The following is a 17754-nucleotide window of genomic DNA, read 5'->3' on the forward strand; positions in this document are numbered from 1 at the left end:
TCCCTCAGAATCGACGATTGCTCCCCTTTTAAGATTATTATTTTTTGAGATATTTAATAAAAACGAAAAATTTCTAATTTTTATTGAAAAACATATTTATAATAACTCTATGCAACTTTATAGGGCATAGAACGATTGCTCTTTCATTGCTCCTTATTGTTCCATCATAATTTTAATGATTTATTGCATTTTTATTGAAAAAATAACAAATTAATCATTTCACTATCGGCCGCCTATTGTAACTATGGCTCGGCAGCGCATGCGCATGCTACCATAACTATGCGCATGCGCGATGGTATCTGTTAGAGCTTTTACGGATACCATAGCGCATGCGCGTATGGCTTCTGCTTTCTGCTCATGGCTCCTGCAATTTTATGTGCTTCCATCTTAACTATTTCTCGCTTCGCTCTATTGGGATTTTTAATCGCTCCATTCGTATAATTAATTTTGTATGATATTTTAGCAGAGAACTGTTTATTTTCTTGGAAAAATACATTTTTCACAGTCTTCTGCAAGTATATCCAACATAAAACGATTGCTCCTTAATTGCCCACCTGTCAGCATTGTGCATGAGCCCTTATTGACGTTAGGCTGAGTTTCCACGCGTCGCGTCATCTGTCGTTATCTAAACATCCCATTACAAATAATGTAATAAAATAAGATGTTTTGATTGGTCGCGACGGATATGCAAATACGGATGCAGGATGACAAGAAGAGCAGCAACAGTAGTTGCCGGATCTTGCGTAAGATGGCGAGCAGTCGAAAAAAGGACAGATGTCATTTCGTTAGACAAAGACAGATATAGGGAAAACAAAATTAGAAAGGTTGACATTATCGACATCGAGGAAGTTTGCCAGTCACTGCAGGATCCCCGAAAACGATCCGAGCTCCGGTAACTTAGCCGGTCAACTTCGACTTTATTAATTTTCATATTTTTTTATCGTTTGTTGGTCGTTTGTTGGTGATTGTTGGCCTAATTACAACGTTTGTTGGTTCTTAATTTTTTTTTTAATTTAAAAAGAAAAATTAGCATTAAGTTAGCCGGAAAAATTTTATTTTTAATTTCAAAAAAGCCTAATCGATGCGTAATCGTATGCTGATGATTGTTGGTCTAATTTTAGCGTTTGTTGGTTTATTATTAGTCTTAAAAACGAAAAAAAAAACGAGAAATTATCTCACATATTAAAGTAATCGAAGATTGGTTTATTTGCCTACGACTTAAGCTTTATTTCTATCAATTTAAGGCTAACATCTATAAAACTGCCATATGAATACGGGCCTTAACATCGGCAGAAAATCGCGAAAAGATCAAGAAACATGGTGGTTCGTGGGAAGCACACACACACACAACGGGGGGTGCGAGGGGGGGGCCGACAGGGGGGTTTACAACATAAAGTACATGCTAAGTTGTAAAACGAAATTATAAAATAAAGTATGCATGGGGGAGGGTGCAGGGGAGAAAAGCCTTTCTGTTCACGTGCGCTCACGCATGTAAGTCCCCTTGCACCCCTCCATGCATGTGCTTTATAATTTCGTTTTACAACTTAGCATGTACTTTATGTTGTAAAGCGAGGTCCACGCAGCCTACCGGCGGGATGGGTGCGGGGGAGGGGGGGGGCCGAAGGCCCCCCTCGCACCCCCCCGTTGTGTGTGTGTGTGTGTGTGTGTGCTTCCCACGAACCACCATGTTTCTTGATCTTTTCGCGATTTTCTGCCGATGTTAAAGCCCCTTGCACAATGCCAGACAACAGGCAATAGGAACAGGAAATAACCAAAAAATCGTTAATTACAACCTAAAAAGTTAAAATGCTATGATTGGTTGGCAACAGGCAATAGGCACGAAATTTCCAACGTGACGGAAACTCTGTGTCTATTGCCTGTGTCACTGTTTATTCTGCATTTATACATGATTTCTGATTTCTATTCCCTGTTCCTATTGCCTGTTGCCTGGCATTGTGCAAGGGGCTTAAGGCCCGTATTTATATGGCAGTTTTATAGATGTTAGCCTTAAATTGATAGAAATAAAGCTTAAGTCGTAGGCAAATAAACCAATCTTCGATTACTTTAATATGTGAGATAATTTTTCGTTTTTTTTCGTTTTTAAGACTAATAATAAACCAACAAACGCTAAAATTAGACCAACAATCATCAGCAAACTATTACGCATCGATTAGGCTTTTTTGAAATTAAAAATAAAATTTTTCCGGCTAACTTAATGCTAATTTTTCTTTTTAAATTAAAAAAAAAATTAAGAACCAACAAACGTTGTAATTAGGCCAACAATCACCAACAAACGACCAACAAACGATAAAAAAATATGAAAATTAATAAAGTCGAAGTTGACCGGCTAAGTTACCAGAGCTCTGTATACGCCGCCATTTGTCTTTTTCATTCGCGTCGTGGTCGTCGTGGACGTCAGTGGACGTGGACGTATTTAGTTTGTTGTGTTCCCAGTGTTCTGTAACATCTTGTTTGGTTTGTTTGTCATCTTGCGTTTGCTTCCGTTGGAATCAAGAAAGAAGAGGAATATATATATATATATATATATATATATATATATATATATATATATATATAATATAAAATATATCGAGATATTTGTGGCAAAGTGTGAAGTGTCATCATGGGTTGCGACGGTGGCACTATTCCTCGCAGAGACGAGCTCGTTAGAGTGAAAAAGAAACCGGAGCAGGTAGGATTTGAAAGTCTATTATAGGCGATTTTTGGCGTGACTTTAGTATAAGCAACCAAAGCTGTATCAAACTGCACCAGCACCAATAGCAACCACCGATAGCAACTTTGGTACATGTATCAAACCATACCAAACAATATCTATAACCTCAATCGGAGAAGTCCGATTTTTTTATTGGAATTGCTGATTATTGGGTATTTGAGATTATTTTATTTTCATTGCTTTTATTATATCTCGGGTGATTTTCGGTAAATCTGAAGGAAAGTGAATTCCTCATTAATTTGGCTGAAATTTAACATATTGTGTATTTTGGTGCGTAAAACACGAATGTGAAAGATTTTTTATTTCCATTTTTTTTCTTTTGTTATTCTGCGATCTTGAATATTATATTATGTGAGATTAATTGGGTGCCTTTTTTCACAAAATTCAAATACAGGTTTAATGTTGTGAAATAATCTCCATTATTTTATATGACTTTGTCCCATTTATCGGGCAGCTCACAAGAATATCCTCATAGAAGAAACTTGACGGTTTTGAATCTATATAAAGTCTGAGATTTTTTCGGACCTCTTTCATTATCTTGAAATGTGTATTAACCAGGTAATGTTGAAGCAAACAGATGGAACAGATTGCAATCTGACGGGGCTAGGTCTGATGAATAATCTGAATAACGGATAATTTTCTAGCCCAAAGCATAGATGGCATCCTTCGTCCTCTTTTGCGGCATACTCGAGCGTTGTGCTGCAAAATGATTCACCTAATTTTAAAAACTGATTTGCAGATACTTTTTGCACGTTGTATGAGTCAGTTAGAACAAATAATTTCCATGGTTTCAACAGCATTCTTTTTTAATTGTATTTAATTGTAATGTGAAAAAATGCAGTGTCTCAAATACTGCTTTCTTTCGACGTCATCGTGTTCATTGCTGTTTCGTGAGATTTTGTTGTCTGTGTCGCCAAAACATGGTGTTTTAAAAACATAAAGGTCCATACTTAGGTCCACACTTACAAATCATGAAAGGGCAAAAAATGTTTAATCTCAAAACTTTATATTATAAAATATCTCGAATGTAAAGGCACCAAATTAATTTATACATCTAATATTCATATAGAAGCCAATGTTGTTTATTTAATCACTTTCTTTTTTGTCTATGCTTGTACAATGATCTACATTTAGAAGAAGACAAAGTTTAATATTGTATTATATAATTATTGACGGAACGTAAATAATTTTATGCTTGCTTCTTTTAAAGTAATTGCGGAACTACTTTTAAAGTGATTTTAGTAAATAACTTTTTTGAATTATGTATATTTGCTTTTATACTTAATGACCTTAATAATTTACCTATTTATAAAATTTATCTATTTATAAAATCTAGTAATCTATCTGTAGTAATTAATTAAATATTTATGCGCTTGCGTATAATTATTTACAGAAAGACAAGGAAGCGGAATTAGCTTTCAAGTGGAGGCACTGTACGATACGGCAATTGCCATTGCAACCACCGATCGTGGGTTGCAGCTTGGGTCGTCTGTACAGCAAAGAATCTGTGCTGGAAGGTCTTTTGGATCGCAATACTTTTCCAGAATCTGCTGTACACATCAAGAACTTGAAGGATGTGAGGAACCTTAATTTGACACCAAACCCAGCATTCAATGGCGACAAAGCTGAGAAAGGAGATGGTTACAACGACGGAGGCAAAAGCCCATATATTTGTCCAGTTATTGGTTTGGAAATGAACGGAAAATATAAATTCTGTTTCTTATGGTCGTGCGGCTGCGTAATGAGCGAACGTGCTCTCAAAGAAGTAAAGAGTACAGTAAGTAAAATATCCGGTATTTATATAGCAGAAATAAATACCGACGTAATTTAAAGTTTAACAAGAAAATGTTGAATTTCACAGTTATGTCACAAATGTCAGCAATCGTTCGAGGAGACGGACATAGTCATATTAAATGCGGAAGATGACGATCTGGATCTCATGAAGGAGCGAGCGGTACTCAGGAAAGCTAGTCAAAAGAAATCGAAAAAGAAGAAGTTAGATGATGAGGTACCAACAGAAGAGAAGAAGACAGGCGAAGTGTCCAAGAAGAAGATGAAGAAGGAGGACAAAGTAATCCCTAAATTGAACAACAATCACAAGGCCGATGATCCTGCTTATAAAAAAGCTAAAAGCGATTATAGCGTCGCAAAGGATCCTAAAGCGTCGGAAGTTTTCAAAAGCATTTTTACCACTCATAAAACTGCTACGGAGCAAGATAGAGCACACTGGGTTACTTATAATCCATTTTATAATTGATGTACCTAAAGTAGGGCTAGAAATTATTTCTTCAAAGAGAGGAAAAAATGTAAAAAGCAAATTGTTTAATATCATGTTATCTCATTAGGTCTAATATGTAGTTTAATAATAATCTAGGTTTAATATTATATTATCTCGTTTGGTTAAAAAAATAAAGGCAATAGATAGCATGTGATTTTTTTTGTATCAAAATAATTTATTTGTATAATCTACAAATTCATATGTCATATTGTATGTTTTAAAGGCACATAATATCTAATTTGCATATAAATGTCTTGGAATTTAAATATACCCAATTTCCTAAAAAAATTACCTTAATTATACGTTTTATGTACAATACACAGTAATGGTTTGTGCGAAATTATCAAGTTACATTTGCGCAGGTATCCTTCGCACAACTAATGCTCGAATGGCTCTAAATATTCTGAGTATAATACGTTTCCTGCGCGAATGTCTGTTCAATCCCAAATGATTACACAAATACACGAAAGCTATCACTATAATAACTATTAATATTACGTATTTCCATTGGTATACAATTATTTGTTCATCTCCCTGATTTTCTTTCGTATCATAAGCCAAAATGTCTGTGTCGAGATTTTGCAACGTAGGGATACTAGCTCCACCAACTCGTCTCTTAAGCCACAAAGTGTCTGTATCCTGTACTACTGAATTTGCCGCGCTCATGGTATCTCCTATAGAGAGCAGCTTCTGAGGCTTGTAAAGTTCTCTGTAAAAAAAGAAGAGACGAAAAAAGGAATATTCAAGTAGTTTACAAAACCTAGAAACGATTAATAATAATGAAACAAAGGTATAATCTGCTTGAACACTTTACACGAGAGCCATCAGCCGTTTTTAGCTGACTTCTGATTATTCAATCCTTCATCATAATTATAGGACAATTGGGGGTGCAATTTTAAAACGTCAGACTAGATATCTTGATAATTTTCCTCTAGCATGCATTTACTTTTCCGAAATCAAGATAGGAACAAGAAAAGAATTGGACAGGTTTACGAAATGTTTGGAATTGGATTGGTATTTATATATGCATGTAAAATTACTTACATTGGCACAGATTCATTAACTGGTACAGGCATGGCATATACAGGGATGATACATAATGGAAGAGATCTGAAACTGCCTGCTGGCTCATTAGTCATTAATACTTTACTGTGGCGACTAAAATGATTTTCTTTCATTCGACGTGGTAATTCTCCAGTCTCTATACTACTAGTCGTTTTAACAGTCTTGTGCTCCCTCTGATTTTCATCCATGAAAACAGTAGGTACGTAACCTGTCGTTGTGTATTCTAAGATAGCATCGAGCATCCAAAAACAGGCTAAATATGGATAACAATACATTTTAACAAGTAAATAATATCCAAACCATAAAATTATGTAATTCAAAGATTATCAAATTTTTCAGAAAGAAACGAAAATTTGAAATATCGTGTAATGTAAAATATTATTTATCAATATTTAAAATATTTTGTCATTAACATCTCTTTCTTGTAACAACATACCTTTTTGTAAATGGCTGTCATCGATACAATTTGAATCTCCATAAACAACGAGTCTACCGGACGTACTCGTCTGCTCTTTGACATCGTCATTCTGATGTGCTTGATCAACTTCGTTATTAATCTTGTCATTATGTGCCATTTCAACATCTTTCTCACTAGTCACTTGTAAAAGTCCGAGTATCGGTACAAGCTTAGGTATCCCTGATTCTTTTTCCAAAAGTTCTTGACCTTGGTCATATAACTCTGCATACAGAACGATTCCGCCTTTTGGAAATCTGAACAAATATAAAATCTGCTGTATATAATCTAAACCAGTTTTCCCGCGCGCAAAATATTTTACCTAGTTAGTGTAGTGCCAGACGCGAATATGACTGGCGCATGTTGGCCAAGAGTGAACTGACCGTTTCGTACTTCGTCGCCAAATGCCACACCCCAATTAGGATAAAGCAGATCGTTTATAGCTGGAATATTGGCACCTCCCGTCTCAGGTATCCACCATCGACGGGTATTCTCGTCATAAAACTTTATTTTTCGCATGACTGCTGTATTATACCAGTCTGCAAATACAATTACTGATAAACCGTCTTCTTCCACATCGTGTTTTAGCTTTACCACCTGTGGTTGAAACCAATTTATCAGTTATAGGCATTTTAGACAAGGTCGGCATTTATATAGGCGGTAGAAACTAGCATAATTTTGTGAGACATAAACGCATACTTCTTCAGGGAAAAATTCCTCTTCCGTATCTACGATAAGCAGGGTCCCGTAATGTCTTGCGTCGAAACAAGTGAACGGATAGCCAAGCACTTCAAGATAATATCCGGCATTACGTAAATGTTGATACATGTCTTTAAAGTTTGTATGTATATGATCTCCGTTCCAGTCGAGAGGATCGTTCTTTACGCGCAAGTCATCTCTAGGAAAATATCCAGGTGGATATCGCAAGTTATGGTACTGATCCCATAAGATACGTTTACTGAAGAGATAATAAGAGATATAAATAATCTTATTAAATATCCACGCAACATATGTCAGTACATTATGTTCAAAAGTAACGATTATCTAACACATTGTATACTTTTACTCACTGCCTAGGAGGTGTGGGTATGACTTTTGCCTGCAATGGGAGTGTTATTGTTGATTGCCGTGGTTTACCTGTGCCATCGCTCTCAACCGTGAGTGAGATATGACCTGTACGAAAATGTAATGCGTGAAATGTCTGCTATAATACAAATTGATCTACTAGAGAAACAAAATTATATTCAAACCTTGTGTGATGCCCTGCCAATCGTGGGATGTTGATGGGACTGTTATAGCAACTGCTAACCAACCGGACCATGGCCACAAGACATCGCTGTGCGTTATCGCCACATCAATATGTTCACCATTGCCATTACCGGCATACGGATGCCAGGTAAGATTTACTACATTTCCAGCCACACCCAAACCATTTATTATAGTTACATTGACTATTGTGGGCATACCGGTATGATATATAGCTTGAGTACAGTACGGCCACATATATTGACACTCCGTCAAATCTATGTAACTAATCATTAACAGAAGAAGAAAACATTAATTACTGCATCATGTAATCAAGATTTGATCGATCTATTATCTTATTATATTTAATATACCCGATTGTGTTATTACAATACATTATAAACAATAGTTCATGCTAATGAATCGATAGAATTATTAATCAAGCAGATACAATTAAGATCAAGTAATAGACAAGATTAAACGGTATTTTTTTATATAGGAAGAAAAGTAAAGAAAAGTTTACCTTGGATGGAGCGTGACAGTAGGAGTATATGACTCTAAGAGATGAAATGCCCGCAAGAGATCTAATTTTCCTGCGCCTTGCTCGAACATACCAATCCCAGGTAAGCGACGGGCTGAATTCAGTAACACTTGTTTCATACTTGCCGGTGTTACCTTACATACATTTATTATTACTTATTAAGCATAAAACGCAATAAAATTCTATTTTCCTATAATATTCTGTAGAATTATATATATATATATATATATATATATATATATATATATATATATATATATATAAAGAATCGATAATTACCTTCTCTTTATTATTTTAGATACATTTGTATCTACAAATGCACTAGCTAATAGCGCTACCGCGCCGGCAACGACAGGACTAGAAACGGAGGTACCAGAGAGACTTCTACATCCATTCTGCAAAGCGGACCCTCTTACTCCTGATCCATATATGACTAGGTCAGGTTTGATTCTACCATATCCATAAGGTAATTCCCACGTGGTCATGCCGCGCGAAGAGAACCTTGCTATTTGATCGTCCCAATTGATGCCTCCTACACCAATCACATCCATTTGATCGGCAGGATTATTTAAAGTGCTGTGCAAACGAAATACCATGACGTACAAACACAAACTAATCAGACTTATAGTTCTTCTAGATACACGGGAGTTAAAGGAACAGCTCAAACTTTAAAGCGCATACAATATTTGTTAAACTAATTGTAAGTAAAATGTGTTTAATTAATACGAGTGGAAAGAGTGATCATTTTGAAGATATATATATATATATATATATATATATATATATATACAGGGTGTTTTCTATAACATGTGGAACCCACTTCAGCAGTGGATAGGAGACAAAAAAAAACAATGAAAAAAGTTCATATGTATAAGTCCCACATGTTAGGAAACACCCAGTATAGAGAAGTGATTTCCGATTCTGTAGCGGGATTCTGTAACTCGTTAACGACAGTTTCGGTATCGTTGCACAGCTATTATATATAGTAAAAAAAAAAAAAAAGCTGCGCAACAATACCGAAACTGTCGTTAAGAAGAGTTACAGAATCCTGCATCTGGTAATATAAAACTGAAAAGTCTTCCTAAATTCTTTCTTTTTCAAATAAACTACATGAAAATTGTAATATTATTTTACTTACCCGTATAAAGGTCCGTCATTGCCAATTGCAGACACCATAATGATACCATTAGCTGTAACCTCCCACACTTTATCGACGAATGGCTGGTCCATAAAATCTGGACCACCAATGCTCAGATTTAACACTGTCACCTTGCGAAATATGGCATGATTGAATGCATCCAAGAACCATGAGGTATAAGACACCTATTACATTTCAGATAATACAAATTTTTTTAAGTGATAAAATTACAAGTAAAAAGAAAGCACGAAGAACGGAGATACCTGAGCATTTGTGAAAACGCGAAAAATATGAAGATCCGCATCTGGAGCAAAACCAAAACAATCTCTAGAGGATGACGCGATAACGCCAGCTACAAACGTCCCGTGGCCTAGGCTATCCTCTCGAGTATTTTCATTCGTCCAATTTATCCTCTCTTTGATATTCTTAAAATGTGGATGACTAGCGGCAAGCCCAGTGTCGAATATCGCTACTTTTATATATTTCCCAGTAATACCCTTTTTCCACAAGACATTAGCTTCAAGTAAAGACGTAATTTGTTTCGGTATAGCTCTTAATAATTTTCGAGATGTATGTCTGTTTGTTGATTGCCCAGGCTGAACATTCTGAAATTAAGTATTTTTTTCTTAACAACAGCCTTAGATATATTTCAGTATTGAACAATATAACCGTTCAATACTGAAAATTCATCGATTTATAGCTACATTGATTTTATGACATTTCAAAATTTGACAATTTGCAAACTTACATGATCATTGATTCTTCTTTTGGGGTTCTTATGTGCTAAGACATCAGAATCACTTGACGTTCTATTGATAAATTTTAAAGTTCTACGTATAAGTCTTTGCGGTGACACAGTCTTTACAAGTGGATGATTACTTAAAGCCCTAAGCCCTTCATATTTATCCGTCTCTTTTAAGTGTATAATATCGAAATCGCTAGGATACACAGATGCTGCATTGTTGCGCAATATGATCTTCCAGTTCTCAATGTTAGACAAGTTTAAAGCAGCTCTTATATAATTTTCTCGTGCACATGCTCTATAGTAACCATTGAATTTGATTATATACTCATTTTCAACTACACTAGAAGAAAATGCGACTTGAACTTCTTGAGTATCATGACAGGATGGGCCTAAAGACACATGTGTTTTACACAGTGGAGATTCTGCGATACAATCATTATCGTCATGTTTTTCAGAGCTGCTGTTTGGATAATTACGGCTCGATCCATAAAGAACGCAGAGCGAAAGTAACAAGGAGACATATAGTAAACATGTGTGTAGCTTCATACTATTGATTCTGACTGAGAACTATGCTTCATACTTAGCCAAGGATGTAGCAGGCACTAAGTTAAGATGTGAAAATATTTTCGAGTGACAAGAGCAACTTTTCCTTTTCTTTTTTTAAATACAAGAATGCTCCTCACTTCTTCGATCACATACTTCTTGTGTTCTGTGAGGGGGAATTTGTAGTTTTTGTAATCAGTTCGTGGCGCGGTTTGAAATTGAATCTTTAGATCAATTAGTTCGAGCGGTCCAAAATGACCCTGAAACCAGACACGATCACTTGTTAGGCCTCTTTATGAACATTCATCACATTCTAACCTCAACAGACGGCTTTCGCAGAAAAATGATTTAAAGTATTTCGAATGATTTACAGAGCGCATTTTAATTGCGAGCTATTTTATGTCGTTGAGAGACTGCTTTGACAACGTATCGATGTAGATAATTCACATTTGGACACAGTTTAATATATGAAATGTGTACATATGTATGTATGTATGGTAATAACCTATAGGGTCTGTTTCTTTTAGCTGCACTGGTAGAAACCCACAAGCTCCCAGCCAGCGACCTCTACAGTAATGAAACTTACGATACATGAAAAAAATCTGCTTAATTTGCTCCTTCATAATATGCATGTTTCATAATTTGCTCCATTTTACTTTTTTTTATAAATAAATGATAAAGTTAGTAACAATGTAAACGTTAATATAAGGAGGTTGAAGCGATCCAGTTGAGTCAATTGACGGTTTAGAAAAAAGTTTTTTATTAGGTCATTAAAAAATCTGTATTAGGTATCATTTTATTCTCCATACGCTGCTATTGCATAAAACGTATAGTAAAAGTATCATATTATGCATCTTTATATTTTAATTAGCTAAAAACGAAACACTTTTTTGCCAATGCCAACTTGAAAACTTGTAGTATTGCTAATTATTTCAATATAAAAATGGCATGAATATATGTTTTGCCGTTGATAGAATGAAATAATGATTCTTACTGGTAGCTCCCTTGACAATTATATAAGCTATCGATTTTTTAATAACTTTCCGTCGATTATATTAAGGGTCGACAGGAGTCAGCTCTGGTAACTTAGCCGGTCAACTTCGACTTTATTAATTTTCATATTTTTTTTATCGTTTGTTGGTCGTTTGTTGGTGATTGTTGGCCTAATTACAACGTTTGTTGGTTCTTAATTTTTTTTTAAATTTAAAAAGAAAAATTAGCATTAAGTTAGCCGGAAAAATTTTATTTTTAATTTCAAAAAAGCCTAATCGATGCGTAATCGTTTGCTGATGATTGTTGGTCTAATTTTAGCGTTTGTTGGTTTATTATTAGTCTTAAAAACGAAAAAAAAACGAAAAATTATCTCACATATTAAAGTAATCGAAGATTGGTTTATTTGCCTACGACTTAAGCTTTATTTCTATCAATTTAAGGCTAACATCTATAAAACTGCCATATGAATACGGGCCTTAACATCGGCAGAAAATCGCGAAAAGATAAAGAAACATGGTGGTTTGTGGGAAGCACACACACACACAACGGGGGGGTGCGAGGGGGGGCCTTCGGCCCCCCCCTCCCTCGCACCCACCCCGCCGGTAGGCTGCGTGGACCTCGCTTTACAACATAAAGTACATGCTAAGTTGTAAAACGAAATTATAAAGCACATGCATGGAGGGGTGCAAGGGGGCTTACATGCGTGAGCGCACGTGAACAGAAAGGCTTTTCTCCCCTGCACCCTCCCCCATGCATGTACTTTATAATTTTGTTTTACAACTTAGCATGTACTTTATGTTGTAAAGCGAGGTCCACGCAGCCTACCGACGGGGTGGGTGCGGGGGAGGGGGACGGCCGAAGGTTACTGTGCCAGACTAGAGTCAAGCTCAACAGGGTCTTCTTTCCCCGCTAATTTTTCCAAGCCCGTTCCCTTGGCAGTGGTTTCGCTAGATAGTAGATAGGGACAGTGGGAATCTCGTTAATCCATTCATGCGCGTCACTAATTAGATGACGAGGCATTTGGCTACTGTTAAGAGAGTCATAGTTACGACCGCACCGGGGGGTCTGGGGGGGCGGTTAGCCCCCCCAGAATCCTCCCGTGGTCGGAGTGCAATCCACGTCAGCAGTACTTCCCTTCACGCTAGAATCGGAGCCGACACCGGGGATTTCCCCCTTACAGAGCCCATACCTGACGATTACGTACTCCCGGACAAGCCGACCCTTCAAACGTAGGGGTACGGTTTCCCGTTTACCCGCGCTTGCTTGAATTTGAAGGCCGAAGGCCCCCCTCCTCGCACCCCCCCGTTGTGTGTGTGTGTGTGTGTGTGTGCTTCCCACGAACCACCATGTTTCTTTATCTTTTCGCGATTTTCTGCCGATGTTAAGGCCCGTATTCATATGGCAGTTTTATAGATGTTAGCCTTAAATTGATAGAAATAAAGCTTAAGTCGTAGGCAAATAAACCAATCTTCGATTACTTTAATATGTGAGATAATTTTTCGTTTTTTTTTTTCGTTTTTAAGACTAATAATAAACCAACAAACGCTAAAATTAGACCAACAATCATCAGCAAACGATTACGCATCGATTAGGCTTTTTTGAAATTAAAAATAAAATTTTTCCGGCTAACTTAATGCTAATTTTTCTTTTTAAATTTAAAAAAAAATTAAGAACCAACAAACGTTGTAATTAGGCCAACAATCACCAACAAACGACCAACAAACGATAAAAAAATATGAAAATTAATAAAGTCGAAGTTGACCGGCTAAGTTACCGGAGCTACAGGAGTCACGGCCGAACTCCGAATTGATGTTGGAGACCTCGCGCGGTGACAATACGAAACTTCGTTTCAGTGTCGCCAACGTCGAGAAACTAACTTCTAGGTTTTATGTGTGAATACGCACACACACCATTGAACTGCTCACGCGGACGCACGGTAGAGAGACATATGCTAAGACTGCGGCGTTGCCGCGTCTGTGCGGCGTTGCCGCGTGCTCCCCGCTTTAGCAATACGGCCTGAAAATGCTTTCTGGCCGTCCGTAGCAGAAGGCAGTAACGTACCAAGGCTAACAAGCACCCGCTTTAGATGAATTTTGTGTTTTGCTGATGTATTTAGAAAATCCACAATAAACTAGAATGATTTATCAAAATAATTTTATATTAGCGGTGCACACGTACTTTTGTTGTTAAAATTTTGCAGCAAATATTGAGATTCTGATGTATTTAAAAATTAGATGGATAATAATGTTGATTAAACACTCCGTTTTTTGGACTTATAATTTCATCATAGATTGCAGGAACAGATGCACTCATGCAAATAATGTGACAATTTTTCGTCAAATAATTTTTAAAATAATTTTATTACAAAACTACGCAATTAGGCAGTTCTGTATTGGAAAAAATTAGAAGAAAAATAAAATAACGACTTTTTTACTTGCTATAGTTTCTATAGTCACTCTCTAAAATACGACAATATCAGAAATAAATGAGAATTAGAAACATCATTATGAGAACACTTTGCAATAAGTATATATATATATATATATATATATATATATAATTATGACGTATTATAATATTACAGAAATAAAACTTATTGTGAAATATTTTCGTATAATGTGAAATAAAGTTTTATCCTCTTCTAAAAAGGAGATGTGAAGTTTATTGTTGCCGCTTTTCCGCGATGCCGATTGGTTCTCTTGCTGCGCTTACTTCATTTGCAGCTGTCATTGTATATTTTGACAGTTGTGTATAATAGGGTTAATAGTGAAATGTTAAAGATAAATAGCGCGCGCGTAGCGCGCGTCTGTAGTGTCTAGTAACATTAAAAAAAAGAACAAAAAACGGAGTGTAATCAACATTATTATCCATCTAATTTTTAAATACATCAGGATCTCAATATTTGCTGCAAAATCTTAACAACAAAACTACGTGTGCACCGCTGATATAAAATCATTTTGATAAATTATTCAAGTTTATTGTGGATTTTTTATAAATATATTAGCAAAACTCAAAATTCATCTATGTTTTCATTTATTTCCTGCATACTAATTATAATGTATGTAAAGAGATACTGCATCTCTTGCACCTTAAATTATTATTTTTTGTAATATAATGTATAAATAATGAATGATGTAAAACATCATTTATTTTATTTGTATGGAAATAAATAGGCAAGCAACAAAAAAACGAAAAAAGTTATTAGGAACTATATAAGAGATGGTTTCTAATGCATTCAATGCACAAATCTGGATGGACGTTGTTCTACAAATTTTTAATGCAAATCAAAGACCTATTAAAGGAATCAAATCCATGTTAATTGCCAGTATGAAATCTACATGTGTCACAAGATTTTGGGACGTATATAGAAAAAGCAGTGACCGAAGCTACTAAATTTGTATCCATACGTTTAAAAAAAATTGAGCTTACTAATATAAAAATGGATAAGCGATTATACTTTCCCAGATAGCACAGTTGATCTTTATGAATTCATAAAGATCAGATTCAGATCTTTTTGAATTCATAAAGATCAGCTGTGCTATCTGGGTTGTTACAAATTATTATATTATTAGCACAAGAAATACATATAATTGTAATAAATTCATATTTTTATCTCTATCTCTATATAAATGAATGTATGTTTGTCCGCTATGCAAATCTACAGTTTTCAAATTAGAACAACCAAATTTGGTATATACTATCTTATGATACTCTAACTTAATTAGACCGTAGACGTATTTTGAGAACCGCATCATCACCGATTTTTTAGGATATCGGTTCTAAATTTTCCTAATGTCTGTCTGTCTGTCTGACTGACTGCGAACTACTCATTTATTAATGGACCGATTTACTGGAAACCGGCCAAAATTTGTCTAACTTTTCGAGAATGCTGTACTAATATATAAAATTCTTACGGGTATGTTTGAACGTTATTCTTAAAAATTAATCAACCAAATCTTAAAGTATTATATATGAAATAGGGGTAAAAAAATTGAGGAATATAATAGAATTCAAAAAATTGTTAATAATAAAGAGGTTACCGATTTCTGTCTAAAAAAAATCTACGTGATTGCTCTAATTTCCGTAAATTTTGAGATATCGAGCTAATTTTTTTATAGATAAAGTATCATTAAAGATAGGTTGGTGGTATTGAATTTGGCGAGAATCGGTGAAGGGGTTGCCGATTTATGTCTAAAAAATGTATAAGTTATTTGATGGATTGAGTATCATTTAAGGAAGGTTGTTATTAAATTTGGTGAGGATCATGGGTGATGTAAAAAAGTTACAATTGACAATATGTGTTTATGAATCATATATTGGTGGATATAAGATTAGCTAGATATAATAAAGTTATAAAAAAAGACGCCGGGGCGAAGCCCCGGGTAACCAGCTAGTTTTAATACAAGTTCCACACGTAATACTTTATATTTATTTCCATACAAATTATGAATGATGTTTTACATCATATTTTTATTATAAATTCCAAAACAATATTATATAATTTCTTTTATTTTATTATTCATTTTATTCTTTATATTGCTTTTTTATACATATATTATTGCTTCCTCATAGAGGAAGCTTTGTTTTCGTGAATTTCGTATATGAACCTTCGATTGCGTATAAAGTTGGGTTTAGTCAACCAAATTTAAAAAAATTATATATGAAATAGGGGTAGAAGAAACCAACGAAGAGATTGGTTTTTGAGTTTTTTCTGCCAATATGTTCAGATTGTTGTAAAACGTCGAAATATCGCCTAAAAAAAAGTGTTCGTGTGTATGTATGTATGCTTTTGTTGTCCGTATATGCTCTAACTTCCGTAATTTTTGAGATATTGAGATGTTTTTTTTTTAATCGATAGAGTATTATTCAAGGAAGGTTGGTATTGAATTTGGCAATGAGATTTTTTTTAAAAAAAATTTTGAATTTTTTTAGAAATGTTCGTGGTTGCTCTAACTTCCGCAAATTTGGAGATATCGATCTATTTCTAAGGGTGCGTTCGGGAAGACGCTATTAGCGCTATTTAGCGCTATAAGCTGTTCGCGAAACTAGATGGTAGCGCAGCAAACGCTACTATGACGTCACTCATGGTAGCGTTATACGTCATAACTGAGCGCTATCAACGCTATTCCTTCCGAGGTAGTGTATTGGTAGTGTTAGCATTTGCAAGGTTCGTGAACGCTCAGAACGCCCATGTATTGCACATGTTTGTCGAACCTAACCACCAAACTACCGGTCGAAGAAAAATAAGGAAGAAGAAGGTGCCAGTAATACACACATTTATAATGGATAATCCCGAGTATCTCGACAATTCCGTGGAAGTAAATCTTCAGGATGTTATAACTGGAGAAGAATTTACATTGCAACTCTCACCGAACAGTGCTTTGAAAGCAAAAAACCGGTAAGTTTCTTTTACGTAATTGTAAATAATATTGTATAAAGTTATATATAAACAATTTTTTAACGGATTCCTGCTTGCAATAATTTCACATTTATTTATGTATAATAATGCAACTAATTTAATATGGTTTTGGCTTTTATCACATATTAATGTTGATTTATAGGCCGTAACCGTTGATTTAATCTGTAAGCCCTAAAAAATTTTCTAATCAGTCGATTATTCTCCTCACATTAGACTGTGATTGGTCAATTTCTTAGAGCTTACAGTTTAATTAATGGTTACAGCCTTTATAAATCAGCCTTTAGACATTACAGTGAAATATAAAAAATTTTTACTTTTAGGTAAACGTAAAGCCACTGATCAACCAGCCATCATACAAACGCTAATAGAAAAGCGCCAAAAAGCTGAGGAAGAAAAAGCAAAGAGACACAAAGAAAGGATGGAAATGGGAAACAAAATGTTGGCAAAACTGGATAAACTTCTAGAGAAGAAGTAAATACCTCAATGTTACAGAACCAGTGCACAGTTTGGAAAAGTGCAATTACATAGTACAAAAGTTTGGTTGTTATTCGGAATATTAATATATATTCTATTATATATTATTTTATATTACACGCACG

At 35.2% G+C, this 17754-nt stretch overlaps 2 protein-coding genes across 3 annotated transcripts; one reads left to right on the plus strand and one right to left on the minus strand.

Annotated features, from left to right (window-relative positions):
* The first annotated feature begins 2414 nt into the window (after positions 1-2414).
* LOC139820067 (replication termination factor 2) lies at positions 2415-5166 on the plus strand. Of its 2 annotated transcripts, none has more exons than XM_071790000.1 (4): positions 2415-2526; positions 2557-2692; positions 4128-4511; positions 4596-5166. In XM_071790000.1, exons 2-4 carry the CDS (start codon positions 2624-2626, stop codon positions 4989-4991), a joined length of 849 nt encoding a protein of 282 aa, XP_071646101.1. In that variant the 5' UTR covers positions 2415-2526; positions 2557-2623; the 3' UTR covers positions 4992-5166. The 2 variants fall into 2 exon arrangements, with proteins under 2 accessions (XP_071646101.1, XP_071646102.1); XM_071790001.1 differs by having other exon boundaries at positions 2419-2526; positions 2567-2692.
* A 159-nt stretch (positions 5167-5325) lies between these two features.
* S1p (membrane-bound transcription factor site-1 protease) lies at positions 5326-11309 on the minus strand. The gene is made up of 12 exons (XM_071790002.1): positions 10204-11309; positions 9719-10060; positions 9456-9640; positions 8599-8893; positions 8300-8454; positions 7782-8062; positions 7602-7704; positions 7231-7489; positions 6854-7128; positions 6514-6788; positions 6057-6330; positions 5326-5721 (listed from the first exon to the last, which is right to left on the minus strand). Exons 1-12 carry the CDS (start codon positions 10744-10746, stop codon positions 5361-5363), a joined length of 3348 nt encoding a protein of 1115 aa, XP_071646103.1. The 5' UTR covers positions 10747-11309; the 3' UTR covers positions 5326-5360.
* Between the last annotated feature and the right edge of the window lie 6445 nt (positions 11310-17754).

Source organism: Temnothorax longispinosus, chromosome 10 (assembly GCF_030848805.1).
Source record: "Temnothorax longispinosus isolate EJ_2023e chromosome 10, Tlon_JGU_v1, whole genome shotgun sequence".
NCBI classification, from domain to species: Eukaryota; Metazoa; Arthropoda; class Insecta; order Hymenoptera; family Formicidae; genus Temnothorax; species Temnothorax longispinosus.

Bases quoted from the DNA above. Each gene is read 5' to 3' on its own strand.
- S1p (XM_071790002.1), bottom strand. From the start codon at position 10,746: ATGAAGCTACACACATGTTTACTATATGTCTCCTTGTTACTTTCGCTC. The intron at 10,061-10,203 runs GTAAGTTTGCAA...ACTTAATTTCAG, and splicing joins AAAGAAGAATCAATGATCAT to AATGTTCAGCCTGGGCAATC. The intron at 5,722-6,056 runs GTAAGTAATTTT...CTTTTTTTACAG, and splicing joins GTTAATGAATCTGTGCCAAT to AGAACTTTACAAGCCTCAGA.
- LOC139820067 (XM_071790000.1), top strand. From the start codon at position 2,624: ATGGGTTGCGACGGTGGCACTATTCCTCGCAGAGACGAGCTCGTTAGA. The intron at 2,693-4,127 runs GTAGGATTTGAA...AATTATTTACAG, and splicing joins TGAAAAAGAAACCGGAGCAG to AAAGACAAGGAAGCGGAATT. The intron at 4,512-4,595 runs GTAAGTAAAATA...TGAATTTCACAG, and splicing joins TCAAAGAAGTAAAGAGTACA to TTATGTCACAAATGTCAGCA.